General features: G+C 40.4%; 1 protein-coding gene and 1 long non-coding RNA gene across 2 annotated transcripts in view; one reads left to right on the top strand and one right to left on the bottom strand.

Annotated features, from left to right (window-relative positions):
- The window catches only part of LOC118165580, a 10,818-nt gene extending 1,191 nt beyond the window's left edge, over positions 1 to 9,627 (top strand). The window contains exons 2-4 of the long non-coding RNA XR_004750116.1: positions 7,766 to 7,815; positions 9,391 to 9,433; positions 9,529 to 9,627. This is a non-coding gene — a long non-coding RNA (uncharacterized LOC118165580). The remainder of the gene's footprint in view (positions 1 to 7,765; positions 7,816 to 9,390; positions 9,434 to 9,528) is intronic.
- AMMECR1 (AMMECR nuclear protein 1) overlaps positions 1 to 25,182 on the bottom strand; it is a 106,569-nt gene extending 81,387 nt beyond the window's left edge. The window contains exons 1-2 of the mRNA XM_035323710.1: positions 24,840 to 25,182; positions 39 to 257 (exon numbers count right to left, since the gene is read on the bottom strand). Of these exons, the coding sequence (XP_035179601.1) occupies positions 39 to 257; positions 24,840 to 25,011 (391 nt within the window). The 5' untranslated portion in view covers positions 25,012 to 25,182. The remainder of the gene's footprint in view (positions 1 to 38; positions 258 to 24,839) is intronic.
- Between the last annotated feature and the right edge of the window lie 1,560 nt (positions 25,183 to 26,742).

Below are 26,742 nucleotides of genomic sequence, written 5' to 3'. Positions count from 1 at the left end.
AAAAAAAAAAAAAAAAAAAAAAAAAAAAAAAAAAAAAAAAAATCCAGCTCCCAGGGAGCCGCCGCCGCCGCCCCCCGGGCCGGCGGAGCCCGACGGAGGGGAGCTGGAGAGTTTCTGCTTCTTCACCCCGCAGCAGCCCGCCGCCATCTTGGAGCCGTCTCCCCCCACGCAGCGCTTCCGACCCATGGCGGGGGGGCCGGCCGAGCGGCCGGGGGACGTGCGGCGGCCCGCTCCGCCTCCTGCCGGGCCCGCTCCGCCTGCAGCGGGGAGGGTGGACGGGGGGAGGAGGAGGAGGAGGAGGGAGAGAGACAGAGAGAGCGGCGTTAGAGCGAGCCGGCAGGCCGCCTTCCCCCCTCCCCTCCTCGGGCCGGGCCGCCTTCCCCCCCCTCCTTCTGTCAGGGAAGTGGAGCGACTCCGCCCCGCATGCTGGCAAAATGAAATGAAAATACACCCGCAAAGCCCCCGAGCTGGTTCAAAACGCCCTGCTAAATAATTCAAGTGACCTGAGGTGCCTTCGGCTGAGGAACAGAAGGGAGGGGGCGTGTTGGCGTGGGCAGGCAGGGAGCCCTGCGGAGAGTGCTGGGATGCACCTATTAAATGTACAACCATCTGATGACTAAAATTTTAGATTTTATATAGGTACATAACGTATTATTGCGTTGCAGCTTGGGCGATTGCTTCGCACCCCGAAAGCAGCGGCTCAGCACGGAGGCCTCCAGCCACAGGGCAAGTGGCCGTGACCCTGCGAGCCCACGGCCCTCGGAGCCGGCAGCTCAGGCTTCCTCACGGCGAGCCTGGAGGGAGGGAAAGGCCCGAGGGAAAAGGACGTGGGTTCCTGCAGGGCCTGAGGCATCTGCAGTTAAGCTAGCCAGGCTGCTGGGGGGCATTTTATATTAGCCTCACATACAGATATGTCTGAATTTATTGAGAGGCTTCACAGGGGGCATAAAGTACTTAACAACCTATATATGCATTTTTGAAAAGAACACCATCGGTGTCACGGAGCCATCTCTGGCATGGGACATAACAGCTGTTTGCCATAGAACAGCAGCGCTACCATATCAAGGCAGGCAAGGGAGCGAGCACTGCCTCGTACAGTTAAAACTGTCTCTGAACATTGCAAGTTTAGAGAGACACAAAGTCATTATCTAGTTGCAAATGCGGTCTACAGAAAGTTTTTGCAGGCGCAAACTACAGAGTCTGGGGTTGGAAAGGGTTTCTTCAGCATCCTCATGGTCTTAATACTGTCTGGATATTTAGTTATTATGGATTTGAAGAGGAAATCAATGGTTACTGGAGCGCTAATACTACTTGGTTAAAAAGCCTTCTGGCTTCTTGGTTAAAAGGCTTCTGTCCAAATACTGGCCGAAACTTCTCTGTTTGAATCATAGCCTGAGGTGAAACAGCTGCAGGGAATAACAGCAAACAGAAAGGAGAAGTATTCGGTGGCATAAAGCAATCTTACGTATTTTAAATTTTAATGTTTGTGTTTGGAGCAGATGAGAAAGGAACCCAGTTCCCCGCTCTGAAACAACTTTCACTTTTTAAAAACAAAGGCAGTGTCTTCCACTTGAGGGATTCATTTGTTTAAAATCAGTTAGCAGTGACACCTTCTGTTGCTTTTGAGAAAAGAGTTTCTTCAGGTATTGAATTCCGGCTTTTTCTAAGTTTTTCACTGCTCTGTAGTCTTTAGCACTAACATGTACAAAAAATATATAAAAAAATGAAAAGCTGATGATATGGATAGAAATACAAATCGGTCACTCCACTGGGACAGGCAATTGTGAGGTTCAGGGTAAGTCTCAGAGCTAGGACCGATACCCTCATGCAGTATCAGCAGTACTGATAGTGCACAGTGATCTTGATTAAATATCGTATTGCAGTGCTCCCTGAATGAAGGGCTAAATTAAACACGGTACTCATTCATTAAAAACACCTTCCTTCCTCCACTTCTGCAGATGCTCTTCTCTGTATTTGCCTGCAAACTTACCCGTAGCTGTGCTATTTTTTCCTCAGTACAATGTAATATGTACCAAATTTCTCTTTTGTTGAGACAATAGCAATTATATGAACACAACTGTGGTAACTACTGCTTAGTGGAATCAGGAAGACACAACTGTATTGTCTGATATTTTTGTCATTATCTTGAAGTCGAAAGAACTGTAGATTAAAAAAAAAAAATTGTAACTCAGTGGAAAATTTCCATTTATGTTTGAATAAGAGTTTATTCTTTGAATGAGATGGCTTTGGTTAACTGCAACATCTGTTTCATTGGCTTCAGGTAAAGCCTGAGTTCCTTTACATTTCTTATTATAAGGAACCCTGAATGTGTTCAGTTCCTTCATTTATATAGTGTTTCTATATTTTGCCAACTTTAGCAGATTTTCTCCTGTTGGTTGATGACTGTGCTGTGCCTCGTATGCAGTCAAATGCATTAAGTGAATTCAGCATAAAAAAAATCCTAACAGTCTGAGCGGAGTCTAGTATGGTAGTGCAATTAAATCAGTTTAATTTCAGTGTGATGTAGCTCTTCTTTCAGACTCCAGCTGTGTAGCACTCTTGCTCACTTTATGTTCTAAAGTCCCAGTGATTTTAAAATTGTCACTTGTTACAACTGAGAGATTTAAATTAGTTTTCAATTAAAAATCACAACCCATGATTCTTGTCAAGTGCTGTTAGGGACACGGTGATAAGAAAAACAATACTGCTTGCAGAAAGGTATTTCACAGCAATCCAAACCTGCTCTGAAGGATTGCCCTTCTTAAACAAACAAACAAACAAAAATCCAAACAGATTGGCTGGTATCTGGGGGAAATGGTGTCTTACTGGACACGATCCTTTTGCATCCAAGGTAAAATTTGCACTGACTGTAGTGGGAGTCAGGTAGCTCTCAAGCAGGCCAAAAGACAGTCTGTGTTGTGAGTATCTTACACTCTAATTACCAGTCAAGAACAACAAGAACAAGGAAACAATGAGCCAAAACTGGGCTGCCCCGTAAGCAGGAGGGATACAATCCTTGCCTTATTAGTATCCATTCTTTTAATAGGCACCGTGACAGGTGAGAGATTTAAAAGGGTACTTAAAATAGCACGTTTAGGCTGTGGTTCTGTGTGCATTTCTGCTGCAGTAGTAATGTTGGTTTAAGCAGCTCTACCTCAGCTGATTGTTCTTTTTCCTGTCCCACCCATTCTGCTGTGTTCGTGCAGCTGTTTGGGCAGATGTGAGGCAGAAGATGAAACTGAAAAACAATTATTCTCTTCCCTTGATTATTTTTCAGCCAAATCAGTTCTCCAGTCTGCTATATCAGAGGGCTGCCCAAAAATCTGTGTGGGTCTATTTTAGGGGGACTGTACAAAACTGAGAATAGCCTTGAGCAGCTTAAACAGTACTGTGGGAAAATGAGAAAATGCAGCCTAATGTGACATTGCATGTATTTATGGGGAAACTGTCGGAAATTACAGAGGCATTTGAGTTTTAAATAATAGGTGATGAAGGCCAGTGGAGGAAAGATATGAATGACATAAGGTAGATGAACAGCCTTGAAAGTGAAGAAAAGTAGTTTATACTTAAGATTGTAGAAAAGCCAGAGCTAGGGAATGAAGGAAAGGAAAATGGAAAGAAAGCCCTCTTTTCCAAATATATCATTTTCCACTTTCTTAGAACTAAGGGAAACATTATACCACAGTTGATTCCCTAAAAATGAACTCCCAAAAAGTGTGCGACGTACATAGTCAGAATCTCTGTGAAGTTGTTAGTTTTATTGTGGAGGATATTATTCTAGAGAAGAGTCTGTACTTACATTCCCCAAAATTCAGAGGTTAAATTCTGTCTTTGTAGCTTCCCATCGTAATGATCTTTTTTTGGATGAGTCTGCCATAAAACTGGAAGATTTACATTCTGAGAATTCCTTTGGTCTGGGGAGTTCCCACCCATTGTGGAGACAGTCTAGACAACTCTCCCCTTGCACTGCAGCCTCCGAGGCATTATGAGTGTAGTAGCTAGGAAGAAAGTGGTTTTGCCTGGTTGGCTTTCTCACATTATTCCCAAACTGGTCTGTCACACTCTTGAGGCTCATATGAGTTTTCCTCAGTATATTCTGCTCAGACAGAACAGTCGCTGTTCTTCAGTAGGCTCACTGCCTCAGCTGTGCCCATGAGAAATTAGATGCAGCTCTGAATCTAGGCCAGAAAGTGTGCACAAAATCCAATAAAGTTAACTTGCACATGCCTGAGAACAGTAATTGTTCTTACCAGTTAGAGGCCATATCCTGCTATTGTTCCATATATTAAGCCCCTATTGAAGTCTCTCCTAAAAAATCTTGTACAAAAATTCATTTCAGGATGTGATACCAGCCAGCAGACAAAAGGTCCTCACATGTTGTGTTACTGGAATCCTGGCCCTGTTTCATGTTTTGAGCTATGTTACAATATCACCACCCTGTGAATCTAGTCTGTGTTATTTTAAAATTAACATTGTTTTACAGGCATTTTGCACTCTTACGCAAATTTAGGGTTTGGTCCTGTTAAACCATCTGTGCATGGAGCTTGCACTACAAAACTGGGCATGGACTTGCAAAAAAAATGTCCAAGTGTAATTTCTCTCCATGTCTAGGATTGGACAGTCCTCTAACTAGAGAGAGAAACGTTAAATGTTAAAAGTGTCAACGGAGTCAAGAACGTTATTTAATTAAAAACCTAAATATCAAAGCACGTGCAATAAGGTGAGACTAGTCGTAGCTTTTCCATGGAATTCTTTTCACTTAATTTTGTGAAGCTGCGTTCTTCCTCAAATACTACGTCAATGCAATGTCCTATCCTCTTTGAATGTATTTTTCCATTGTACAGTGATAAAAGAATACGTAGCTTGCATAGCAGTATTCTCACTGGAAATTCACCATGGTTCCATTGAGGTCAGTGGAGCTTCAGTGATTTATGCTAGCTGATACATTAATAATAAGCCTTAGGACATATTTTTTGACATGGCTGTTTGTAGTTAGTCTCCTTCACAAAATGTTTTCCACTGCTGTAGAGCAAGCATATGTATTAACAGCATTTCTCTTTTATGAAAAGAGTGCAGAGTGCTTGTTTTAAAAGTTTAAAATCAGTAAATTTAGAACAATCCGTAGGTATCCGTTTATCCACTGCAGTCATACAGCCACCCCTATTGAAACCTCACCACAATCTAATCGGACACAGCAGTTGAGGTGTATAAGGAAAGTTATCATTCATTTCCAAATGAATAACTGAGGAGGATAGAATGGAATTGCTGAGAATTATATCGGATCAGAACACCACAGTTACATTTCTGTTCCTTTCTAAGAGCCGTACTAGACCTCTAACCATCCCAGGTGGTCGGTAGTTGATTTCACATCTCATCTAAGAACACTGAAATGAAACTTACATAGAAGTTTAGTTAGTGTGAGGAGCAGAAATTTCAGAAAAGGGGAATGTTAGCAACACTAATTATTTGTTAACAGTGTTAGTTGATTCGGATGACAGAAAATGCTCCTGTGTAAGGAAGCTAACAAGCATTAATTTTGGTCTCCCTTTTGGTTTAAGACTACTTGAGCTTCCTTTTCAGATGTTATATAATTTTCCTGTGAAGTGTTTTAATTTACTCTGACAGCTGCGTTTGCTATCTTTCTGCATGTATTATCTAGCTTTTGGTGTGAAGGAATTTCACCTACATTCCTCTAACGGCCAGTTCTTCGCTTAGGTTCATGCTCCCTTGCTCTGGTATTTTACACTGCTGAGATAGCATTGAAGCTGCCAGCTCTCTGTTCCTTTCGGAGAAGTGAGATATGCTGTTCTCCAAAGACTAAAGAACTTTTTTCTTTAATCTTTGTGAATACCAAAAATCAGTGAATCTTTCTGTTTGCCCTTTACTATTCTCACTTCTATAAAGGAACTTGTTGATCTTAAGATGGTCAGGAACTGCTTCCACTGTTCCAGATGGGGCTTCGCTAGCCGCTTCATGTCAGACAATTCTCGTCATGCCTCACAAAATCTTTTAGCTATTGTTTTAGGAGAATGTTCATTAGCTACAGTAGACTATTGCATTTTAGAAAAATATGCATGCCAGTCATAAGTGTTTCCTTCTACAGTATTATTGTAACACACTATTTATTGAATGTCATTTTTTCCCATTTCTCTAGATGTATTACCATCCTTTATATTCAATGCCTAAATGACTTAACCTCCTGTCTTCCAGTGCTTCTGATCTGGACAACCTGAATGTCACGCCAGTCCTCGTTTCTGTGACTGGATTTATAAAATCACCATTTTTGTCATTCTGGTGCATTTATCTCTTTCCATGCAAAGACAAAAACATTCCCAGTACATTGGGTTCAAACTGACAAATGCTGGTGTTTGTCATAAAGGCGCTGGTACTTCGGTGCTCTGAACCTCTAACTGCTAGAAAGCGCTAAATTCATTGTCTTAAAAGAGCCTAGGTATCCGTATAGAACACTAATTAGTAGCAGATGTTAACTCTTGTGGCAAAAAGCCAGCGAGGCTCCAGCAAAACCTTTCTCATTGCAGTCATCACTTTCACCATTGGCAATTGGTCAGTGCAGCCCCATAAGGCTGGTCCTTATGGGGCCTCGGGAGTCACCTGTCACCCTCACCCCTGTCTGCTTTCAAGTACTCAGCCCTGCAGATTGTTCTTTTTTTCAGTGCAGTAGCAAAAGCCAAACAACTCAGGTGCACTGCATCCAGCTATTCATTCTTTATTACATCCGTAAAGCTTTGAGACTAGTAAGCCTCAAGCTTCTGAGTAAAGTTTAATCTGAGAATTGGTAGCACCCAGTCCCTCGCAGAACTGCAGCCTTATTCATAATTTTGTTGCTTCCTTTCCGTAGCATTAATGTTCTCCAACGTAACATTTTCTGATGTACTTTCTATTGCAAATGTCAGTTCTCCTTTCAGATATGTACAAATCAAATTACTCCAATGAAGTCAATAGAATCTTACTGTTACAGCACAATGAGTTCCACACCAGGCCTTTTAAACCTGTAGGTTCTCACTGTAAATTGATGAACGACTTGTCTGTTCCTAGGTCTCTTGAGCTATCCTCTGGTCTCAAGGAAAACAGTATCTATATGGATACCCACATACGAACACATCAAACTTGGTTTGCATGCCTGTTCTCACTAGTTTCTTCATGCTTCATATTCTAATCACCTACTGACTGCCAGAGATTGCACAGAGGTAACATTTTTGTATAAGCACTGAGCGTTTGATTTGAGGCAATGACCATTTCCATGCAGAAGAAGTGATTGAGTCAGTCATTAACACTACAAACCTATCCTTTCGTTACTTCAACTGAAAAAAAGCATTCATCTGCCTGTGAATTTTAATGTCAGCATTGAAGTATGCTTGTCTAGTGTTCCAGTTAAAACTGGGCTTCTATAGCTGTTGCTATCCCGTTTGAAATACATCTTTCTAATAGTTTACTCATTTTGGTTAATGTTTCTATATAGCATTTCAGTATTGGAAGAGTCATTGTGACATACTGCAATAAAGTCAGGGGAAGTCTCGCGTAGCAAGTGATCTAAGGAACTGTTGCTGAAATATTTTAGGAGTATTACTTCATGGGCTAGGTCTGTACAGCTAACATTCACTTTAAATTAGGGGAAAAAACAAAACAAAACAAAACAAAAAAAACTTTAAAAAACTTTAAAAAACCACCTATTTAACTCTGAAAAATAATCAAAGTCTGATTTCTCTAAGTTTTCCTATTGCTAAGTTTATGTTTGTTTTTGCAGGTCAAAGTCCCACTGCCCAGTGTCATCACATTCAAATCCCACAGTGACCTGTAAGTATTCCACCTCTACATTTTAACCGCAATAGAACAGATGCATGAAAATTGTTGTGATCGTCTCATGAATACTGAAAGTGTGCCTTTCACTGAGCTATCATTAGGCATTATATATTGGGATAGAGTGTGATTTATTATGTAGCTTGTCTTTTTATGTTAAACGCCTATAGTTCAAGAGTGGATGCTTATAGTGCAATACATCTACATTTTTAAATACTAGCTCGTGATCTCACGCGCTGCATCTAAAATGACAGATTCGCAGTGTACCAAATCTACTTTTAACTGCTTCTAAAGGTACATTTACTTTAAACCCATTTTTTTTAGCTGGTTAAATCAGAACTGAAAGTTATCAAAGAAAAATATTGCATTTGCCCTTTGATGAACAATTACCAAGTGTTAGATATTCAGAGTGGAAAATGGATAGCGTTTTATTTTATGAGTCCACTAACTAATAGTGAATTAGAATAAAACTCCCTTGGGAACACATTTGACATTCACATGAATAACAGATGAGTTCATTATGATCTCCTGCTTATAAAAAGAATGGCAAATGAATTCATACTTATTAGACATTTAAAAATAACACATTCCCCCAAAAGATATAATTCTGCATTAAATACCCGGCTGTAGTTAGCTGCAGGGCTTTGAAGAACCTGAAATGAAATGGTAGCACAGCATATAGCTGAAACTGAACAGCAGGCTGATGATTTGGTCATTTGCCATGTTCTGTAACTGCTCCTTAACCAAAGTAATGAAGACCTATATTCCGTTTAATGTTCGAATTAATTCTGAAATTTATAGCTGGTTCTTACTTCCGAAACAGAGACTACAGATTAGATATGTGGTGCATGAAAGCTTTACGCTGGGTATGCGTATGAAGAAGCTTTCAGTGCATATGGTTACTGACATGTACTTGTGCCCTAAGTTCCTATGGGCATCTTGTTTGAAAATTGATTAGACTTGAATTTTGCGGGGTTTTTTTTTTTTTTTTTTTTTTTTTTTTTCATTTTTTTCATTTTTTGGGGGGGATAGGCAGCTGTGTATATGACAAATACTACTCAGGACAGTTATTTTGCTAGAAGTGATGTTTTCAAATACTTGCCAGGCCGCCACATTAGAATACTGCTGACAGCCTGGCCGGAGACAGCTCTTGGATGAATTGTAACCCTTGCCCTGTGGTGACTCTAAGAGCACAAGGGTCCCTAAAGGTTACCTTGTCTGCCAGAGAGGGAAGTGAGAGATGCTGAGAACAAGAGTGCAGATGAGAACAAGAGTGCAGAGGACAACACAGCGAACTTGCAGAAAAGAAGGGGGTAAGAAAAGTGCTTTCTTTGAACTACCTCTACCAAGGGCATAAACAGAAAAGGGATCAGAAATAGTTTAAATGAAGTTTTTTTGAAATGAAGAATGTGTTTTAAGAGACATGTACACTAAAGAGATGCAGGATTCTTGCCTGCCAAATCGTACACGTCATCTTGATAGTCTTTTTGAAGGTGGAGTGAAGATTCGGGTTTTCTGTATGAATTTTGACCCCAAAGGTCAATTTATTTATTTATTTATTTATTTTCCAAGGAATAAGGAAATAATACTGTATGTGACTCATGCCAGTACAGAGGTAAGGAAATGTGTGAAAGACCTTGTGCACATATGGATACTAAAGTCGCTTTACCCATGTTACCATGTTTTCCCACGTTCCCGTCTCCCTAGCAGCAGCCCAAGCCCTAACACAGCTATGTTGCCATGAACTGTGTGGTCATACCTACATCATAAAGTAAAGCAGCCATATCAGATGTGATCGTATTTGTACTTCACTCAGAGGTCTGCAGTGGCCTGAAGCTGCAGTCCATCATGAGGTGAGTGGACTCTGTGACCAACCTAGGCTGTGTGATTAAGAAAAAGGGCTGTAAACACAAAAATTGTGGAGTAGGAAGGATGCACAGAGGCAAGGGTCAGAGGATTGTGGTGTTAGGGCCCTGCTGTGGAGTCATGAAAGGGGGCGCAAGGACTACAAATATATTAGCTAAAACTGAATGCTCTAACATAGTAGCACTTTTTTTTTTTTCAGTCCTATTTGTGTAGCTTTCACTACTAGGGAAAAATATTAGAAAAGCTGTTTGGGCTACACAAAGTTTGTGGAATTATTTGAGAAACCATTAAATGAAGATTGAATGATTTATTTCTGTATTGGAACAAGAATCGCCAGCTGTGCTTGAACAGTTGCAAAGCTGCCAGTGGAGGAATATGATTTATACATTGCTGAATTACACTGCTTTTAATTTTAAAGGTCTATTGTCAGTATTCGTTTGAACTTCTGACTTTATCTGGTACAGACAGCTAGGGCCAAGCAGATGCTTCAGATGAAAAAGAAAAATGCCCATAATTAAACCCAACAGATAAAAAGAAATCGTGCATCAGGGAAACTGTTTCCTGAGTCCTGTGAATTACTGACTGAAGCATGTGGTTTGATTACAGTTATTGCCTTAATGCAGAGTTTCAAGTCTTAAAGGCCTCATGAGGACAATGCAGGAAAGCTGTCCTATCTGCTGCGTATGAAGGAAGGCGTATGTGAACTGTTGTATTCATACATTCACACTTTCCAAGACCAAGGAGATAACAATAGCTGTTAATGCTAACTATCCGACATACACATTTCTTTTCCTTAAAAGATAAGTAAGAAGTTTGGAGGTTTGTTGGGTTTTGGTTTTGTTCAAAACCAGTGCATTATGAATTCATTTGTGATGAAACTTTCAATGTTTCCATTTTAAAATATTTAACATCTTTCAGAAAGGTAGTTACTTGTTTATACATCATTTAATATTTCAGTGTGTTTATGATTGTCAGTATTTGGGTAAATCAGGGTGGCCTATTGCATCTCCCGTCTGTGAAAAAGGGAATCCATTCCAAGACGCTTGTAGACAGCTCTAAATTAGTTACTTCTAATAAAATCTGACAACTGTGTTCACAAAGACACTTTTGGAAAATTAGGAAAGGAGTAGTGTTAGAAAGAAATTTTTACTTGAAATGCTCGTATGAGATTCACTTTATTTTTTGAAGGAAACAGGTACAATTGTGGCGGTTTTTGGATTATTTATATTAGGTTTAGAGACTTGGCTTCAGAATGTGCTTACAGTAAGACAAGTCTCAATCTGAACACCTTAATTTCTGCTATGTTGTCCTGCAGCATATAGCAAAACATGTCTGTTCTAAATCTAATGAAAAGTAATTAGAATAAGTAAAGGCAATTGGCAGTGATTGAAATAGTAATAATACACTGCATTTCGAACGGTTGTTTGAAGTGACCTCAGCCTGGTGTTTTACTGCTAGAGAACAAACCTCTCTCAAATTGCATTTTTCTACCACTGAAATGTTCCTATAGCATACACTACCCACATCAGGGCTAATTGATAATAATTCATTCTCCAGAAGGTTTGCTATTATCAGCTTTGTTTATGTAAAGTGGAGATTAAAAAATAGTTCTGTTTCTCGCAAACTGCTGTGCAAATTTCTTCTGCTCTTATTAGATCTCATTATCTCCTAGGAATGGTATGTGATTCCTCTCAAATTGGGGAAAAAGATAAGCAAATATAATATAGGACTCAAAGAAATCTTTGAATTTTAGGAGGCAGAACATTATTTATATTTGTTAAACCTAAGATATATGTTATAAGCTTTCTGTTCTACTTACAAGTAATGTTGCCATAAAAATTCATGCCAAGAAAGGAATAAATCTTTTGAGTGTAACATGTATATAGCACGTATCTAGAAGGAAGCACGAACAGAAATGTTACCTTTTTCATTTTTTATTGTTGCTTTACCCCATCTTGTGTCCTAGTGCTCTTTGCTGCTCTGATTCAAGAAGCCAAGATCTTAGAGATAGGTTCATTAGGAATATATATATATCTGCTGCATTTCTACAGTTGATTAAATGTAAAATCACATCCTAGCTCTTGTGATGACATGCTCTCTGAAATCTCCAAGACATTCAAGTATACAGTTGCTGTAAGAGCTGCTCCTTTTAGTTACTCTTTTGATAATTAACTTTTTTGGTAACTTATCTCACTGATTCAGAATGGTATTTGTTCACAAGGATGGAGTGGTATTTTTACTTGCAAAATTTGAAAAGAGAAAACGTAAAAAGCTCCTCATCATAAAGTTCAAACTACTTGATGGCGTCTAGATAGAAATCCTTCCTTTTCCAGCTGTATTATCTTTCTCAGTTCTAGGGAACCTTCAATATGCAGCTCATTGGCAACAGACAAGATGAGGAGAATCCAATTAGTTCCTTACTCTCCGTAATTTATGAACTGTATTCACCAGATGATTAATTTTCATATATCTCATTACATTTATTAACATACAAATGCATTTAAATTTCTTATTTATGAGCTTGCACATCACTGCCTGTATGCTGGTGGTACAGGAAAATGTAGCTCTGTTATTTTATTGGGAACTTGTTCTGGCTTTCAAGCACTGAAAATGTGTTGCGATGTTTGTATTTCAAACACTGCAAGAGAATTTTAAAATCCAAGCAATTTATTTAATTCAGTGTACTGCTTGGAAACGTCCTCTATTTTTTTTATTCTAGCAAATTTTTACTGATTTTTCTCCTCTACCCCTGACAATTAAATACAAAATATTAGGTCATGTCCTTTCAGGTAATCGAGTTCATGCCTTTATATATTAAGCACTTTGTAAGTACACTGCCTTTTTTTCAAAGAAAAAAATCTTGAGGAAATAGGTTTTCCTCTTCCAGAGGCAGTTTCACTGTTTTATTTATTTATTTATTTATTTATTTATTTATTTATTTATTTATTTATTGTTTTAATTTTCCCCTTTTGTTATTCTGCAGAGGTACTCTGTTCGGATTTGATGCAGACTTTTTAAAGCAATGGGAAGGTTCCTGCTGACGATGGTGGGCTTTGGATGAATGCATTCTTTCCTGTGTCTGAACCAGCCTCAAAAGCAGGGGAAGGATCCTAGGCGTTCTCAGTTGAGCTATTCTGATCTCAGATGTGTTTAGCATTAGTATGGGAATGAAGAATGTGGCATGGGGACCACCCCATTTTTCCATTCTTCCGTTGTGCCAGGCCAGGTGTGGTGTGGTAGATCCAGGAGCCTGATCTGACAGTCTCCTTCCTCCATGGAAATTCTCCGCTGGCAATTTGCAAGCGGTGCTTGGCTGCCCGGTGCTGCCTGGGCGGTGCAAGCTGGGCAGATCTTGCCCTACCTGAGCTCCGAGCCCCCTCCTGGGGCTGGCGTGGGAAACCTCCCTGCGGAGAGCTGCACGGAGGTCTGCGGCAGGTCAGAGGTCCTCCTGCTGCCCAGTGTGCTTTATTTTCAAACGCCATCGGAGTCTGTCTGGTATGAAACAGTGCTGCGTGTCTGCACCCATGCAGACCTCGCTGCATAGCTTCTACTTGACTGGAGAGATAAAAATAATCCCTGACATAAATCAACTTTGTTCTGCCTCAGAACATAATTTAAATACCTTCTCCTGGCTGCTCTCCCCTCTTTGTAAAAGCAAGTTCCCTTTCTGGCCTTCACACTCCAGTCCTAGAAAATGGTTAATGAGGGGCCCCGCCTCAGCGAGGCAGAGGTGCCACTGGGAAGGGACACAAGCCACATTGGCTAGAACACGGTGGCAGGAGGCAGAAAGGTTAGAAAGCCTCTTGAATATTTCCCATGATTATAGGGCCAAAATGTTGCTTGAATTTAGGAACAGAATCGGACAAAAATTTGCAATGGTTTTTAAATTCCTGGAATAACAGAGTTTTGAAAGCACTGGGACCATTTTAGAGATTGGGTTGAACTAGAAAAATAAATTCAAGGGAAATAATAGATTATTTTTTTTTAAGTTTTTAGAGGAAAAATGTTAACATATGTAAAAAGAAGCTTTTCATCTCTGAATTCCCATTTTCCACTTCAAAATTAGTATAAATTTAAAAAATACATATTGTTCTAAGGAGACACTATTCTGATAATATTCAGGTGACTTGTGAAAAGTCGTTTGTTTACACCTCTGTTAGGGTGTAAGGACACGGCTCCTCTCTTCTGCTCACCAGAAGAGCGTGTGACCATGTGTTAGAGCATGCGGCTTGTGGCATGCCCTGCCTGGGCTCGACTCCTGTTCTTTGGGGTGAAGCTGTGGTGTGCAAGGGCTTGTGAAATCATCGGGCTGCACAGCGCAGCACACACGGAGTAAATGCGACCTTATCAGTCACAGAGCTTTCCCTTACACTTTGTGTTCTTGTTCTTCTCTTTCATCTCCTCCTCTAGTCAGCCCCTGCTCGTTTCCAATAAATACAGCATGTAACATCATTTTAAGGTAGTCACGGGGTGAGAACTCCACATGCCCAGTCAGACTCCCCCTTTTTCTCAGGCTGATCTGGGCAATTCAAAGTCTAAATCTTCAGATCAGGGGTTCATCGACTTTTTTAATATTGACCCTGCATGGCTGACTTGGAAGGATCCTTTCGGATTTTAGGAAGAGTTTTGCTCAGTCATCATTGTCACCACAATGCTGTGGGCCCTTGGAAGCTCAGAAAGCAGATAGAGTTTCCAGGAAAGGAAAGGCCCAGCAGACCTTTCCTAAGGGAAGTAGATAAGGAATGAAACTGCTGCTGCATGTCTCCAGAAAACCACTTGAATACATGTGTGACTCTAAATCTGTGTCTTGTCCCATGGATTCCTGTCTAATACAATGGGATTTTGCTATTGTTGTTTGATGTGTCTTAAAGAATACTTTATAGGGTTGATCTAGTAGCTAAAATCTTCACTGAGAGGGAGGCACTGTGGATATCGAGAAACCATTACCGAGATCTAGCTTGTGTGCTCAACACAGCTAATAAAAGTTTTCAATCTGAAGAGATAAAAGTGAGCAAAAAGAGAGAAGGGAGTGCTGTTAGTGCAGTTTTGCAGATGGAGAAGGGGCCAAGCCTTCATTCTGCAAAGTACGGAGGCAGAACCTGATTTTTAGCATTTCCAAATGTGTACATTTCAACATATTCTGTTTGATCCTGGCAATGCTTTATGCCTACGCATTTCTAATTTTAACTGTTCTGACTTTTTTTTCTACTATAAAAGAGGGGGGCTTTTATAGATTCTCTTCAAGCAGCTTTACTTAAATACAGAAGAGCATCTACGTTCTCAGCAAAACATCAGATTTTCAGTTTGTGCATAGGTATGTGCTTTTTTGTTGTTGTTTTTCTTTTTGTCCGTTGCAAATTTTCCATGCAGCTGTTCAACCGTACACATCTAGCATCAAGAGAAACAGAGTACCAGATTTAGGTGTATTGGCTGGTTGTGCTAACTTTTGGTACAAAATAACAGGGTTATTTATTATATGGCTCCAAAGTAAGAGCCTTTTTCTGGAAGGGATATTTCATTGACAGTGAACTGAAAACATAGGCATAATGCAATGAATCTTAAAATTGGCTGGGCTGTTTCTGGATGCCTGTGTTATTCAGTATTCGTATCAAAATCCCTGTGTCCAGCACAAGCAGAGTAATGGGATGAGACCTTTTCCCAACAGTATAACCTTTAAGACAAATTCTAGCAAGTCAAGCAGGAAATGATAAAAATAGTACATTTATACTGCTTAACTTTGTCCAGTGTTATGGTAGTAGTTTGAATTCAATGATACGGAGTATGAAGAGGTTTAGTCTTCACATATGCCTTGGCACACTCTAGTGGCAGAAACTTGCAGTGCCATTAGGCAATGGAGCCCAGTCAAGTCATTTTCTTTTCCATGGGAAGCAATAGTTACAGCGCTTGAAATTTTGTTGATCATTATTAAAAGTAATCTAGCAGTTCCCAAAGTACTCTTCCAGTCCTCTGCTTTTATATAACTTTATATTTTTTAATACATAAAATACTGATTCAGGGATTTCACTTGTCTGACATTTGTGCAGAGTTTTGAACAATGCACCCTGACCTAACTGAGTCAGTGAATTCTGTCCACAATACGTATGCAATATGTCAAAGTCAATAAACAGCAATTATCCACAAGTCCTCAGTGCTTGTCCTTTAACAGTAATGGATGCAGATCTTGGGCTACCTCATCTTTTAACCAACCATCATTAAATGGTAAATCAATAACCACATCAAAAAATGTATTTATAACTAAGCTCCTAAACTGGTGGTTTTGCTTATCACGCTAATCATAAATGATTCACTGTTTTGTCTTCTGAGAAGACATAATGGACCACTTGGCTGCTTCAGGTCTGTCTTCATTTTTCCCCTCACAGAGCTGCCCAGTGGCAAAAGCCCTCAGATAATGCAGTAAAGTATCTAAATATGTGCTTTCTCATCACAGCAGTTAGACAGCCCTACCTATGGCAAAGCGTTTCCTCCAGGATCAAGAACTTGCTGTTGCAATACTTTTAGTTTAGCTCTGGGCTACTACTGATCCTCCAGCCTTGTTGCTGTTGCAGTTTGTCTCGCAGTAGGGTGGAGTATCTTTTTGGTTTTTATTGCAGTTCACACTAACAAGGCTATTTTGCATAGCGCAACTCAAAATTTCCCTTCCTCAGGAATTTTTTTTCAAACTTGCTTTTGATTGCATTACAATGGAAACAAAATCTCATTTTCCGCAAAACAGAAAGAAGAAACATTTCATCCCAATTTCATGTTTGAATTCGTTGTTGTTGCTTATACAAACCATGTAGATTACGTGGATCTAAGGCTCTGCCTGTTTCTTCCTCATTACTCTCTATTTCAGGAACTCCTTTCCTCTGCTTAATGTGAAGCACTCTACGGTGCCCCTGTGGGCAGGGGGGCTCTATGTACCTGTTTTTCCCGTTGTCTTTCAGTCTCTTTTTGCTAAGGATTTGTACCCGTTTCCGTCTGACATTCGGAGCCATTGCCCTCACATTTTTAGTTAGACTTTATTTTGCTCAGCCGTTAAGTAGCTTTCAAGTTGCTTTCTGGTTATCTGGTTAAAAAAAAAGTCATGTAGAAGAACTGCCTCTTGCTGCTCTGCCTCTGAGGCTTTTATATTTTGATTTTTTAAGAACGTTTTCTCTTGATATGGGTAAGTTGCTTCAATAACAGTATATCCAAAAGTTCTGTCTAAATGCAAATACTTATACAAAAATATGCCTTTCCCTCAGCTCCTGAGAGATGCTTGCTTTGGATTTAAGAGTGAGTCGTTTTTAGGCTGGTGTAACTCATTATGGTGTATTGGTGTAATTATTAGAAAGGCGCTAACCCAAAATTAGAACTGGTGTGAACAAGTAAATATCCTGAAGTCAACAGGAATAGTGCCAGTATATTCTGGGAATATATAGACCTTGGTTTTTTGCATCCTCTTTTGAACTATTGTCCTGTAATAGCGTGGTCAGACTAGATATAATATTTGTAGTTATGTTATAATAATTTTTTAATTATTAGTGAATAGTTCAGTTTTAGAGTTTTTTTTTTCCTTGTTCTGCTGCCAAGTTCCATGAGAACACAAGCTGTGAGCTAGATCGGAGCTCTGAATTCTTTTATTCTTTGGAATGGACAAGGTGCTTCCAATTCCAGGCATCTGTTATATTTTCATACATACCTACATGCAGCCCTATTTGGGTGATGTGCTATTGTTTCTCATTGCTTTGTAGCGACACAATTAGAAACGGAACAGCATTGACCATGCCCTGTGCTGTCTCGAGAGCCATGCTGCAGGTTGGCATAGTTGAGAGGACGTAAATCTGGGCCACAATTCACAGCCCAATTATTAAAGGTACCACTGTTCAACATGCATCTCAGGTACCCCATGGTTACAAATATCCTTTTCCTTTGCTGTTTGTTCCTTTTTGATCTAAAGCCTAATGCAACTAAAGAGGAAACCAAGTCATAAGAAAAAAATAAGAAAACGGTGGATGAGCGAGCGTCCAAGGAATACTGCCTTGACAAGGTTCAGTCCTCCGTACCCACAGAGGCAGCAGGGGTTAGCCCAGTGCCTGGGCTTTGTAAAGCTGCAGCGCAGAGATTATCTCCTGGCGTCACTGTTGAACTACTCAACTTTTGGCATTTTTTGTGCTTGCTTTGTCCATCTTTCCATTTTAAATTGGTATCAGATGACTCTATAATTTATTTTTGCATCTACTTCAGGCTCACATTAAAAATTAATGAACATTTGAGTACTGCATGTCAATGTCTTAAAGGTCCCCTGAGGGCATTCCTTGTGGGGAAGGGGTCTTTTTCTAAGACAGAGAGGGCCAAACTCAGAGCAGAAAGTCACAATGTACAGAAGACTAAAACAAATTGAATAGTTTTAGTGGAAAATGGGAAAATATGTAACTAAGTTTATAACTAACTCAATTACGTTTAGGCAAAGAATCTCAGCTGCACTGAGGATTTATGTCCTCTGGTGCAGTCAAGTGAATCTGATTGTCCTGCACTCAGAGCCAGTTCAGATTCCAAAATAATATAGCTCTTGTCACTGCCAGTTTCATAACTGAGAGTGTTTGACAGATTCTTCCATCTGGTATGCCCTGGAACAGTGCAGATTATACTGTCCACCTTATCTGTTATTTCATCTCAAGGTTTGGAAACAAAGATTCCTTCTGTCTTCCCTTTCCCCTGGACAGTGAAGATCTTCTTTGTAAGCAACACCAAGTAAAGATATTTGGGACTGTGAGACTCCAAGCTTTGTGCAGCTCTGGTTCCATTTTCTTACTACAAGTTACTAATCCTAGGAGACTTAATTTGGAAGTTTAAAATAATTCCTCCTTCTGTTTAACAGTTTGGTTGCCTTGATGGAAAAGCCAAGTTTATGTTAAAATTCAGGGAAAGCTTTATAAAAACACATGGAGATTATACAGGAAGCCAGTGTACTGCAATCTAAAATTCTGTGAAGTGGCTCATTTGTTTTCCCTGTGATTCTGTAAAGTCACTAGATAGACAAACACATTATGTAGATAGAGAACTGGAGACAGAGGTTATGTGATGCCCAAGGCCATTCAATGAGTCAAAGCTGAGCCAGGGTGAAGTTCCCATTTTAGTGTGCCTATTAATAATACCAGCACAGACAAACTACGTGGAAGAACTAAATTTGAAGCTTGTGTGCTATCAGCATGCTCTGCAGGGCTGAAATGTTGCTTGTTTCCATCTAACACTGAAGTGGTCAAATTACTAGATATATATGTATGACTAGATCGCTGTCATATCTGAAGGCCTTCTCATACTTAATGGTAATAATCTCTTTCCTCTTTTCCAGCTGAGGCCTGTTGTTTTTCCTTTGCAAACGGAAAAATGTTTCATTTGAACCTTTTTATGCCTTTGGCTTTTGAGGACTAAAAGGTGAACAGTGTGTCTGGCATCAGCACATGGTCACATCGTAACCTATTCAGGGTAAATGTGAGACAGTGTTTGTGAGAACAGAATTTTACCTGCATTTTTTATCCTTGTTAAAAGTGATATTTACATTTAGTAGATAGTTGGTGCATTCAAATATTGTATTCTTTGAGTTTGTATACTGTATCTAGCTTCAGATAAAGCTAGTGGCTGTGGTCTCTAACAGGCGGTGGTAGAGGAAATGGTGTTACCTAACCAGGAGAGGCTGGAGTTAGGATCTGCAGCGTGTCATTTCTATCTGCTGGTGACTTGCCTTACTGGTTTAGGTTTGAATTTTCAAGAATGAGCACATTTTTAGATGTCTTTGCTAATAGTTCTCCTTAGGATTGATGGCCTGATCATCATATGCACTAAAACCAAAGTCAATCAAGAATCAGCAAAGATAAAGAAATGTCCACCAGAGCTGACTACAGAAAGGCTGACAGATGTGATGGGGACGTTAAGGAGCCTTTCACAGCTGTGTTTAACTGGCGCCAGTGTTTAGAAGTGTGAAAGGCTATCAGAGATGGTGACTATCCTGCAGTCTGCAAAGCATTATCACTGAATTCAGGAAGCTGTAATGACAACTGCTTATTTTCCTAACTAGTTTTAAGCAATATTATTTTTAAGATTTAAGATTTAACTAAGTCTTTATACAGGTAACATTTAAAAGTATTCAGCTTACCTATTTCAACATTTTTTTTTAATTTCATGGCAACAATTTAAGTATTTTTAATGCCAGAGATCTAGTCTCCTCATCCAGTGGATTTATATCTTTTCTGTGCAAAATTCTGTGTAAAATTGCCCAGTGACTGCAGATGAACTGTTTCTTATAGCTTTGTTTTATGTAGCCTTGGACATGCCATTTTTAAATGGATCTTTGATATATTGTACTCCCTATTGCTGCTCTGGGAGCTCACCGCTGTGCAATCTCAAGATAATATAGGTACTTGAATATTGTGGAATTTGCAGTGACTGATTCCAGTTTTAGGGATGGAATTTCAGTTATAAATTCTGCAAGGATACCTTTCAAAATTAGTTTGTAAAGAACAGACATCCGTTTCTGAAGGTTAACTTGAAGGTTAACTGCAAGAGAAATGCTGATCTGTGTTGAAGGCTGCTTAGAGCCTTCTCTTTATTGATACTGCAGTCTGCATAAAGACTTCTGAAGTGCCCAAGTCTGTATGGCAGCTCAAGTATTTACACAGCAACTGAGCCACGATGCTCTGACCTGGTTTGGACAAAAATTTAAGCCTTGTTGCTTAAGGTCTGTTGCTTTGGCATCAACCAGTATATCAGTGCAGATCTATACTACAGTTTCTCTCTCTCATCCATGTGGCATGCAATTTAATTTCGCTTTGGGGAAGTACGGGTCTCATGCTCTCAGTCTCCCCCTCCCTCCACAGTGAGGACAGGCTGGTGGGCTAGCTGGTCAACTTGGCTTTTGAGCAAAAGAGGAAAAATCTCAATGTGAAATTAATTTTCAGTATTTGTTTACGCGTAAAATGCATTCAATATACCCTAATCTGCGCAGTCTCTTAACAGATTTCTTGCATTCTTCAGAATATCAACATGAACTAAGTTTGCTCCATTCATCCCTCTATAACTCAAAGTGCTGGTTTCGTCTGTGTGTCGTAAAGAGGGTGATGTTATCACACCAGTGTTACCTTAGTCTTTGTATGGAAATACAAGTGATGTCAAAAGGAGCAACATCTATGAAAGTAAGTTGTATCACCTGCCCGTTTCTCCAGGCATTGCATCCAGGCATTGATTGTTAATCTCCTTTATATTGACATGAATCAAGGGTATCGCAGTAACCATAGAAAACAGTCCTGGAGTGATTGTGGTGTTGTAGCAACTTGCAAAAACATACAGTGCTTTTGGTAACTGATCATGCTCCATCTTAAAAAAAAGACAGATAGGATTCTTGCTCTCATCTCACTGCTGCAGTGTATTGTCCTAATTCTAGTCCTAATGGTTAATTTATGTCTGTTTGTTCTTGGGCCAACATTGTTATACATCTTAAATAATTCATTTCCCTGCTGGTATCCTTACCAAAAGCACTAATAGTCCCAGCTCATTGTTAGGAGAGGTTTTCATCTTTCTGCAATGTGGATGACAATAACTTCATAGTATCCCAAATAGGGACTCAGTCATCCTTACAGGATGGTGTCAGTGCTATCCTGCCTCTGGCGTCTTTATCTTTAGTGGCACACTGTAAATATATTCTTGTACTATTCACTTTTTGCTCTTTGAACCTAGTCCCTCAACCAGATTTAGTAGAATCAGTCAGGTGCAAAGTAACAGCCAGGATGAGTAAGACTGTTCCTTCAGGTTTTCTGAAGGGCTCAGCCATCTCATCAGGTTGTTGCAGTGTAGAAAGTTACTGTGTGACACTGGAGCCACTGAGAGTTAAAGGTACTTGGAGTCTATTTACGAGTAGGGCAGGATTAATTTTTTTTTTCCTGAATTTTCAGATAAAATTGGAAACGAAGTTAAAAAAAGTCAGGTGAAGAGAATATAACTCACTAATTACCATGACTGTTCTCATGCACAATAACTGATTTATAGTAACTGTAGTGCATGTCTGAGGATGTCATTAAAATTGGAGGGACCCGATTCTGTGATTGTTCAGGTGAAGGAATAATTATGCTTTTGACTCATGTTCAGCCTCTAGAACAAGTTCTACTGTAAATCAGCATGTGTTCCACTTTAGCCGCTGCCCTTATTGATATCCATTAGCCCTTTGTATATACTTGTCTCTAGGCAAAGACCATCAAATCTGAGTTATGGAGTGCCTGGCATCATTGCTGCTGCTGAATTATAAATTAGTACATTTACAGAGTCAGTTAATCTTTAGTATCTTGTGTGTGGCTGATTTAATGTATATGCACCAAAAAAAAAAGAACAGCACAGAGAGCTGCTGTCTTCTCCTAGCTCTTCCAGTTCTCACAAGCCCCAGGAGGGAGTGCAAGCCATCCAGTGCTCTTTTTTCTAAGGGCATGAGGCAGGGCCTCAGCCAGGAGCATGTGGGCACGGAGAGGGACGTGCTGTTACCTGGGCTAAGAGCTGTGCGGGCAATGGGTGCTACCTGCAGAGTTTCAACAGCACCTCCACCTGATCAGGAGGTGATTTCTATCTTCACAGTCAGCCTCTCTTCTGCTCCACTGCTCCCTCTGCAAGAGGAGCCGCATCTGTATTTTCAGGGACAAGGCCTGCATACCGAAAGTGGGACCCCTGTCACACACCAGCAACAGCAGTGGCCTCTGCTCCTAGCTGAGCAGGCTGCTATTCCTGCTCCTAGTCTGAAGATTTTGTGTGAAAGGGCTGTGCAGGAGTCTGGGGGGAACCAAAATGAACGTAGCAGCACAGCATGAGTGTGGGCTCGGTTTTGAACATCTGGAGAGTTGCTGATCCCATTAACCTCTATTCCTTATCTAACGAAGCTGGGGTTTTCAGCTTCCAGAGAGCTCCTGTATGCAACGGTTTGTTTCAAAAAGAAGTTAATATATCCTAGATGGCATCTTCTTTTTCATTATTTATATTACTTCCTTTCCAACATTTGTTGTGTTTCTAATAATATTTTTTCCAATGGCATAATTTAGTATGACGTTTTCTAAAGTGATCCCAAACAAGCAGCACTTGAATTGTTATCGGTGGAGGTGCATCACTATAAGGAGTTTTATGTTGCTGAAAAACATTAAATTCTGCACAGACGTGTCCTGTCAGTAGACTTCTATTTGTGCTTAGAGTAACTTTTTTTTTTTGGAGGAGAAATACGGGATCTAGATTTACATGCATGCCCTGCATCCCGACTAATGACATAGCAGATCCTCTCTTAACAGAAAACAATCAAATGCTTTGCTAACTGTTAGCAAAAGCACATGCAGCGACAATCACTGTTTTCTGCCTGTGGTCTCTGTGAAATGCATCGAGTCTCAAGTTTTCCAGCAAGCTGAGTGCTAACGTTTGGGACCAAGTACAAAATGGAACTGAGGACTAAGGGACTGATTCGTCTGTCTCATCAGACTGATTTAGTATCAGTGACTTCAGTGGTGCTGAGACTGAGATCCGCCAGTGGGAGGAGAGAGTCAGGCTCAGAGATCAGTCTGATGCTCAGAGAGAACGTAGTATCAGAGGAAACTGTCTATCCAAACTGACGAGAGGCTTTTGGAAGCAGAAATACCACTTCCAGAGCCTGATCCGAAACATACCGATACCAGCTGGCGTTTTCACTTTTGGCGTCTAGTGCTCTGCATTCTAAGTCCCTATATTCTGCATTGCTTTGCTATTTTTGGTTTGTTTGTTTGTTTATTTCTTTGCATATCGACATGGTAACTTTTCTAATGCTGAAAATTAAGCCTTAAATAAGAATCCAGTGTCTGAAGGTCTTTGTTGCTGAACATAGTGCCTTCAGTCCACTTGTGCATGTTTCCCCCATCCTTCCAATCAGTTTTCTAAGTAAGTCAAAAAACATTTGCAGTCTGGAAATGAACAAAAAATTTTCCCTTAGAGAAAGGTGAAGATTGAATTAACTCCTAGAATACTGTTTGGAAGGATGTGCTAACTTTTGCTTCTTCTGCAGACTGTAGTACCTAAGCATTTTCATAGGCAAGACAATGGGGCTACATTTGTCCATTATGTTCTTGTCTGTCCTGGCAGCAGATACAGATAGCTTCTGATTGCTTCCTCTGTCTGAAGGCCTCCCTACCTCAAGTGCAAAGTCAGGCTTTCTAAAACCTCTCAGCAGGACAATGGACACCAAGTTGCAGTCAAAGATTTGGATGCTGTACATTAAACCCTCAGGAGGTTTCTCTTTTTGCAATCATCATACCAGTAATCCTGAAAGGATAAAACAATTTCTAAAGCCTCAAGTACAGGAAGGGACCAGAAGAATCCCTTCCCCAGTTTCTGTTACTGCAAATTCCCAGAATTTGGTTTGTACATTCATTAGAAAAGATCTGTGTTAATCTTCCTGCAGTGGTATGTATAAGTAAAATATTCTTACAAGTACTTCTATAAAACAGTATGCCCTGTAAAACAGGGATCTCACCATTCTTGCAGAGCTTACTTCATGCATTTCTGTGAGCCTGTGTAGGAAGAACTGCACGATAAAACCGATTCATTTTTAGTACAACTCAGTCTGCTGCATTGGTTTTACAGCGTATTTGTCTTTGTAATGTTAGCACACTGCTATGTGGCAGCTTTAAGGTATTATAGCAGAGCCTGTGCACAAGAGAAGATACGTATATAATTGTAATCCAACAATAGCAGGTCTTTTTATAATGTTTCCATCGACAGTACATAAAACAAGTCCCTGATTTGAATTATTTGCTGAGCTAAATAATGAGACTAACAATATACCTAAAATAGGGAAGATCAGGCAATAGAAATACCCACAGTTTCAGTCAGGATTAAAAATTACAGATCTCTAAAAGATGCTAAAATGTAAGTAAAACAAACAACCCCTGGCACTCATCACAATTAGTGTCAGTCACTGATTTCTAGAACACACAAAGAGACGGTGAGTATAAATGTGTTACTTACAAGTGCTGAGGATTTTAGGGAATGAAAATGGAGACCAGGAGCTGGAGACTGCCTGCCATGCCAGCAGTGTTGATTTGGAAGCGATGGACACAAATAAACGTTCAGCAAAGCTTAAAAAACTGCAATGCAAGGCTAGCCAAAAGTGTCCATGTCCTTACCGTGCTGTGGCTGGCAGGCAATCCGTGTCTGGGAGCCTTCAGTCCCTCTAATCAGGCTCCGGGGATTTTGTTTGCAAGAGAGATTGTCCTTTAAGTGATCAGTGCAGGAAAACAGAGAAATAAAGAGAAATGAGCAAATTGTACAAGGCAAATAGCTGCAGGTCTTTAGCATGCTCCCTGCGTTTTCCTAAGCTGCATCTGCAGTAGAGAAAATATCCCAAAAATAGCTCAGGCTGCCAATGACTTGCTGAAACCTGAGAAAGAATTGCTGAATTTAAAGATCTGGGTTGCTGTGGGTGTATGATTAAAGTGAGAAATTGCTGGCAGGAAGAACCTACGATGAAACCACATGCTTAAGGAGTAACTTGTGAGTTCACTGGTATCAGGACACGAGCTGACCTCTGATTTCCCCCTCCGCCGAGCAATGCCAGTTAACCCTTCGGAGTTCAGCGTGGAAGAAAGTTCTGCAACAGGAGACTGGAGAGGAAAAACAACCAAAAAAGTTCTTTTCAACTGCAACATCTGTGATGTAGTGAGACTAGTTTGTAGCAGTGCCGTAGTTCATAAATTTCAAAGCGGTCAGGCAAGCTGATGTTTTGCAGAAGTCTTGGAAATTGCACAGTTCTAATTGCTGAAAACCTGTGACTTGTGTGGGGCGTATGCTAAATTCCTCCTTTAAGCCATTTGTAGTCCCACAGAGTGAAAAAGATTTCAGGTAGCGTTTTGCAGAAGAAAGGAAGCTGTAATACTTTGAGAATATTTCTGCAAGCAGTGACTTACGGACAAAATTTCAAAAATCACCGGAGTGTCTGTCACAGCCTCGGAGGAGACACTGGTGTCTCTGTGCTGTGCCCAGAACAAATGACAGGAGCCGAAGGACTGCTCCAGGTTGTTCTGGTCTATAGAGGTGGCCCCTATGGATTCCTTGTGCCTACAAAGATCGCTAGAGGGTAGCATCCTTCAGCCCCAGCCCTCAGCTTGCTCCCTGGCACTTTTTTATGTTACTTCCCTGATTTAGAAGAGAACAAGAAGCAGTTGGCACAAAGCTGGGTACATTGGCTTGAAGCCAGTTAAGTTTCCCAAACAGTGCCAAAAGTAATCCTCAGTAACCTATTTAGGACAGTGTTAAAGCTGCCAGAGCATGGGCTAGCAGCTAGTCCCCAGTTTTCTTTGTACTGACACTGAAAACGGAAAGAGCTTTCAGTGCTATATCTGGGTTAGCTTCAGCCACACAGGACCGGGTTATGAGAAGCTGCTGCTTTGGAAAACAGTTGTGCATCTGAGAAAAAAGGCTGGATATTGCCCTTACTTCAGTGTGCTTTTGTTTTGCCATCAGATTGTCAAGTCATGCCAAACAATAATGGCATCATAAGGAGACCAGCATGTATAATGTGCTTCAGCCACAGAGATGGGTGATCATTCTGGTGGGACTGTCCACTTTATGGGACAAGCCATGAAGCTATACTGCTGTAAGAATATCTGAGCATTTTATCTTGCAAATGCTGTGTGTATGGGAATATATTTAATATATACTAGTTGCTGTCGTTTCACACTCCAGTGAAGTTCTCTGGGGCTAAGGAGTTAGGCATTTGTCCTATGAAAATAGAGAGGTAGTTAACGTGCACATTTACAAGGGCAGAGAATGCCTGGCTGCGACCTTCCCTTTTGCAGGTGCTTTGGAGAAAAACATGCATTTATCAGATCTTTTGGTGTATCTGCAGTTCTGACTGTTCTGGTCTGAAGTGTTACAGAAGCTAGAAGAGCAGACGCTGCCCTAAGTAGGCTGGTCATCGTTGTATGTATGCCAACAGCCGGTCTCTGACGTGCTTCTGCTGACCAAAACTAAATGCAGAGTATTAGAAATTATGGCTTAAATAATTATGACTCTCATGGTGTAGCATCC

The sequence above is a fragment of the Oxyura jamaicensis genome, chromosome 4 (assembly GCF_011077185.1).
Source record: "Oxyura jamaicensis isolate SHBP4307 breed ruddy duck chromosome 4, BPBGC_Ojam_1.0, whole genome shotgun sequence".
Lineage (NCBI taxonomy): Eukaryota > Metazoa > Chordata > Aves > Anseriformes > Anatidae > Oxyura > Oxyura jamaicensis.
Note: the sequence above shows the minus strand (reverse complement) of the source record. Positions and strands in the feature narration are given on the sequence as shown.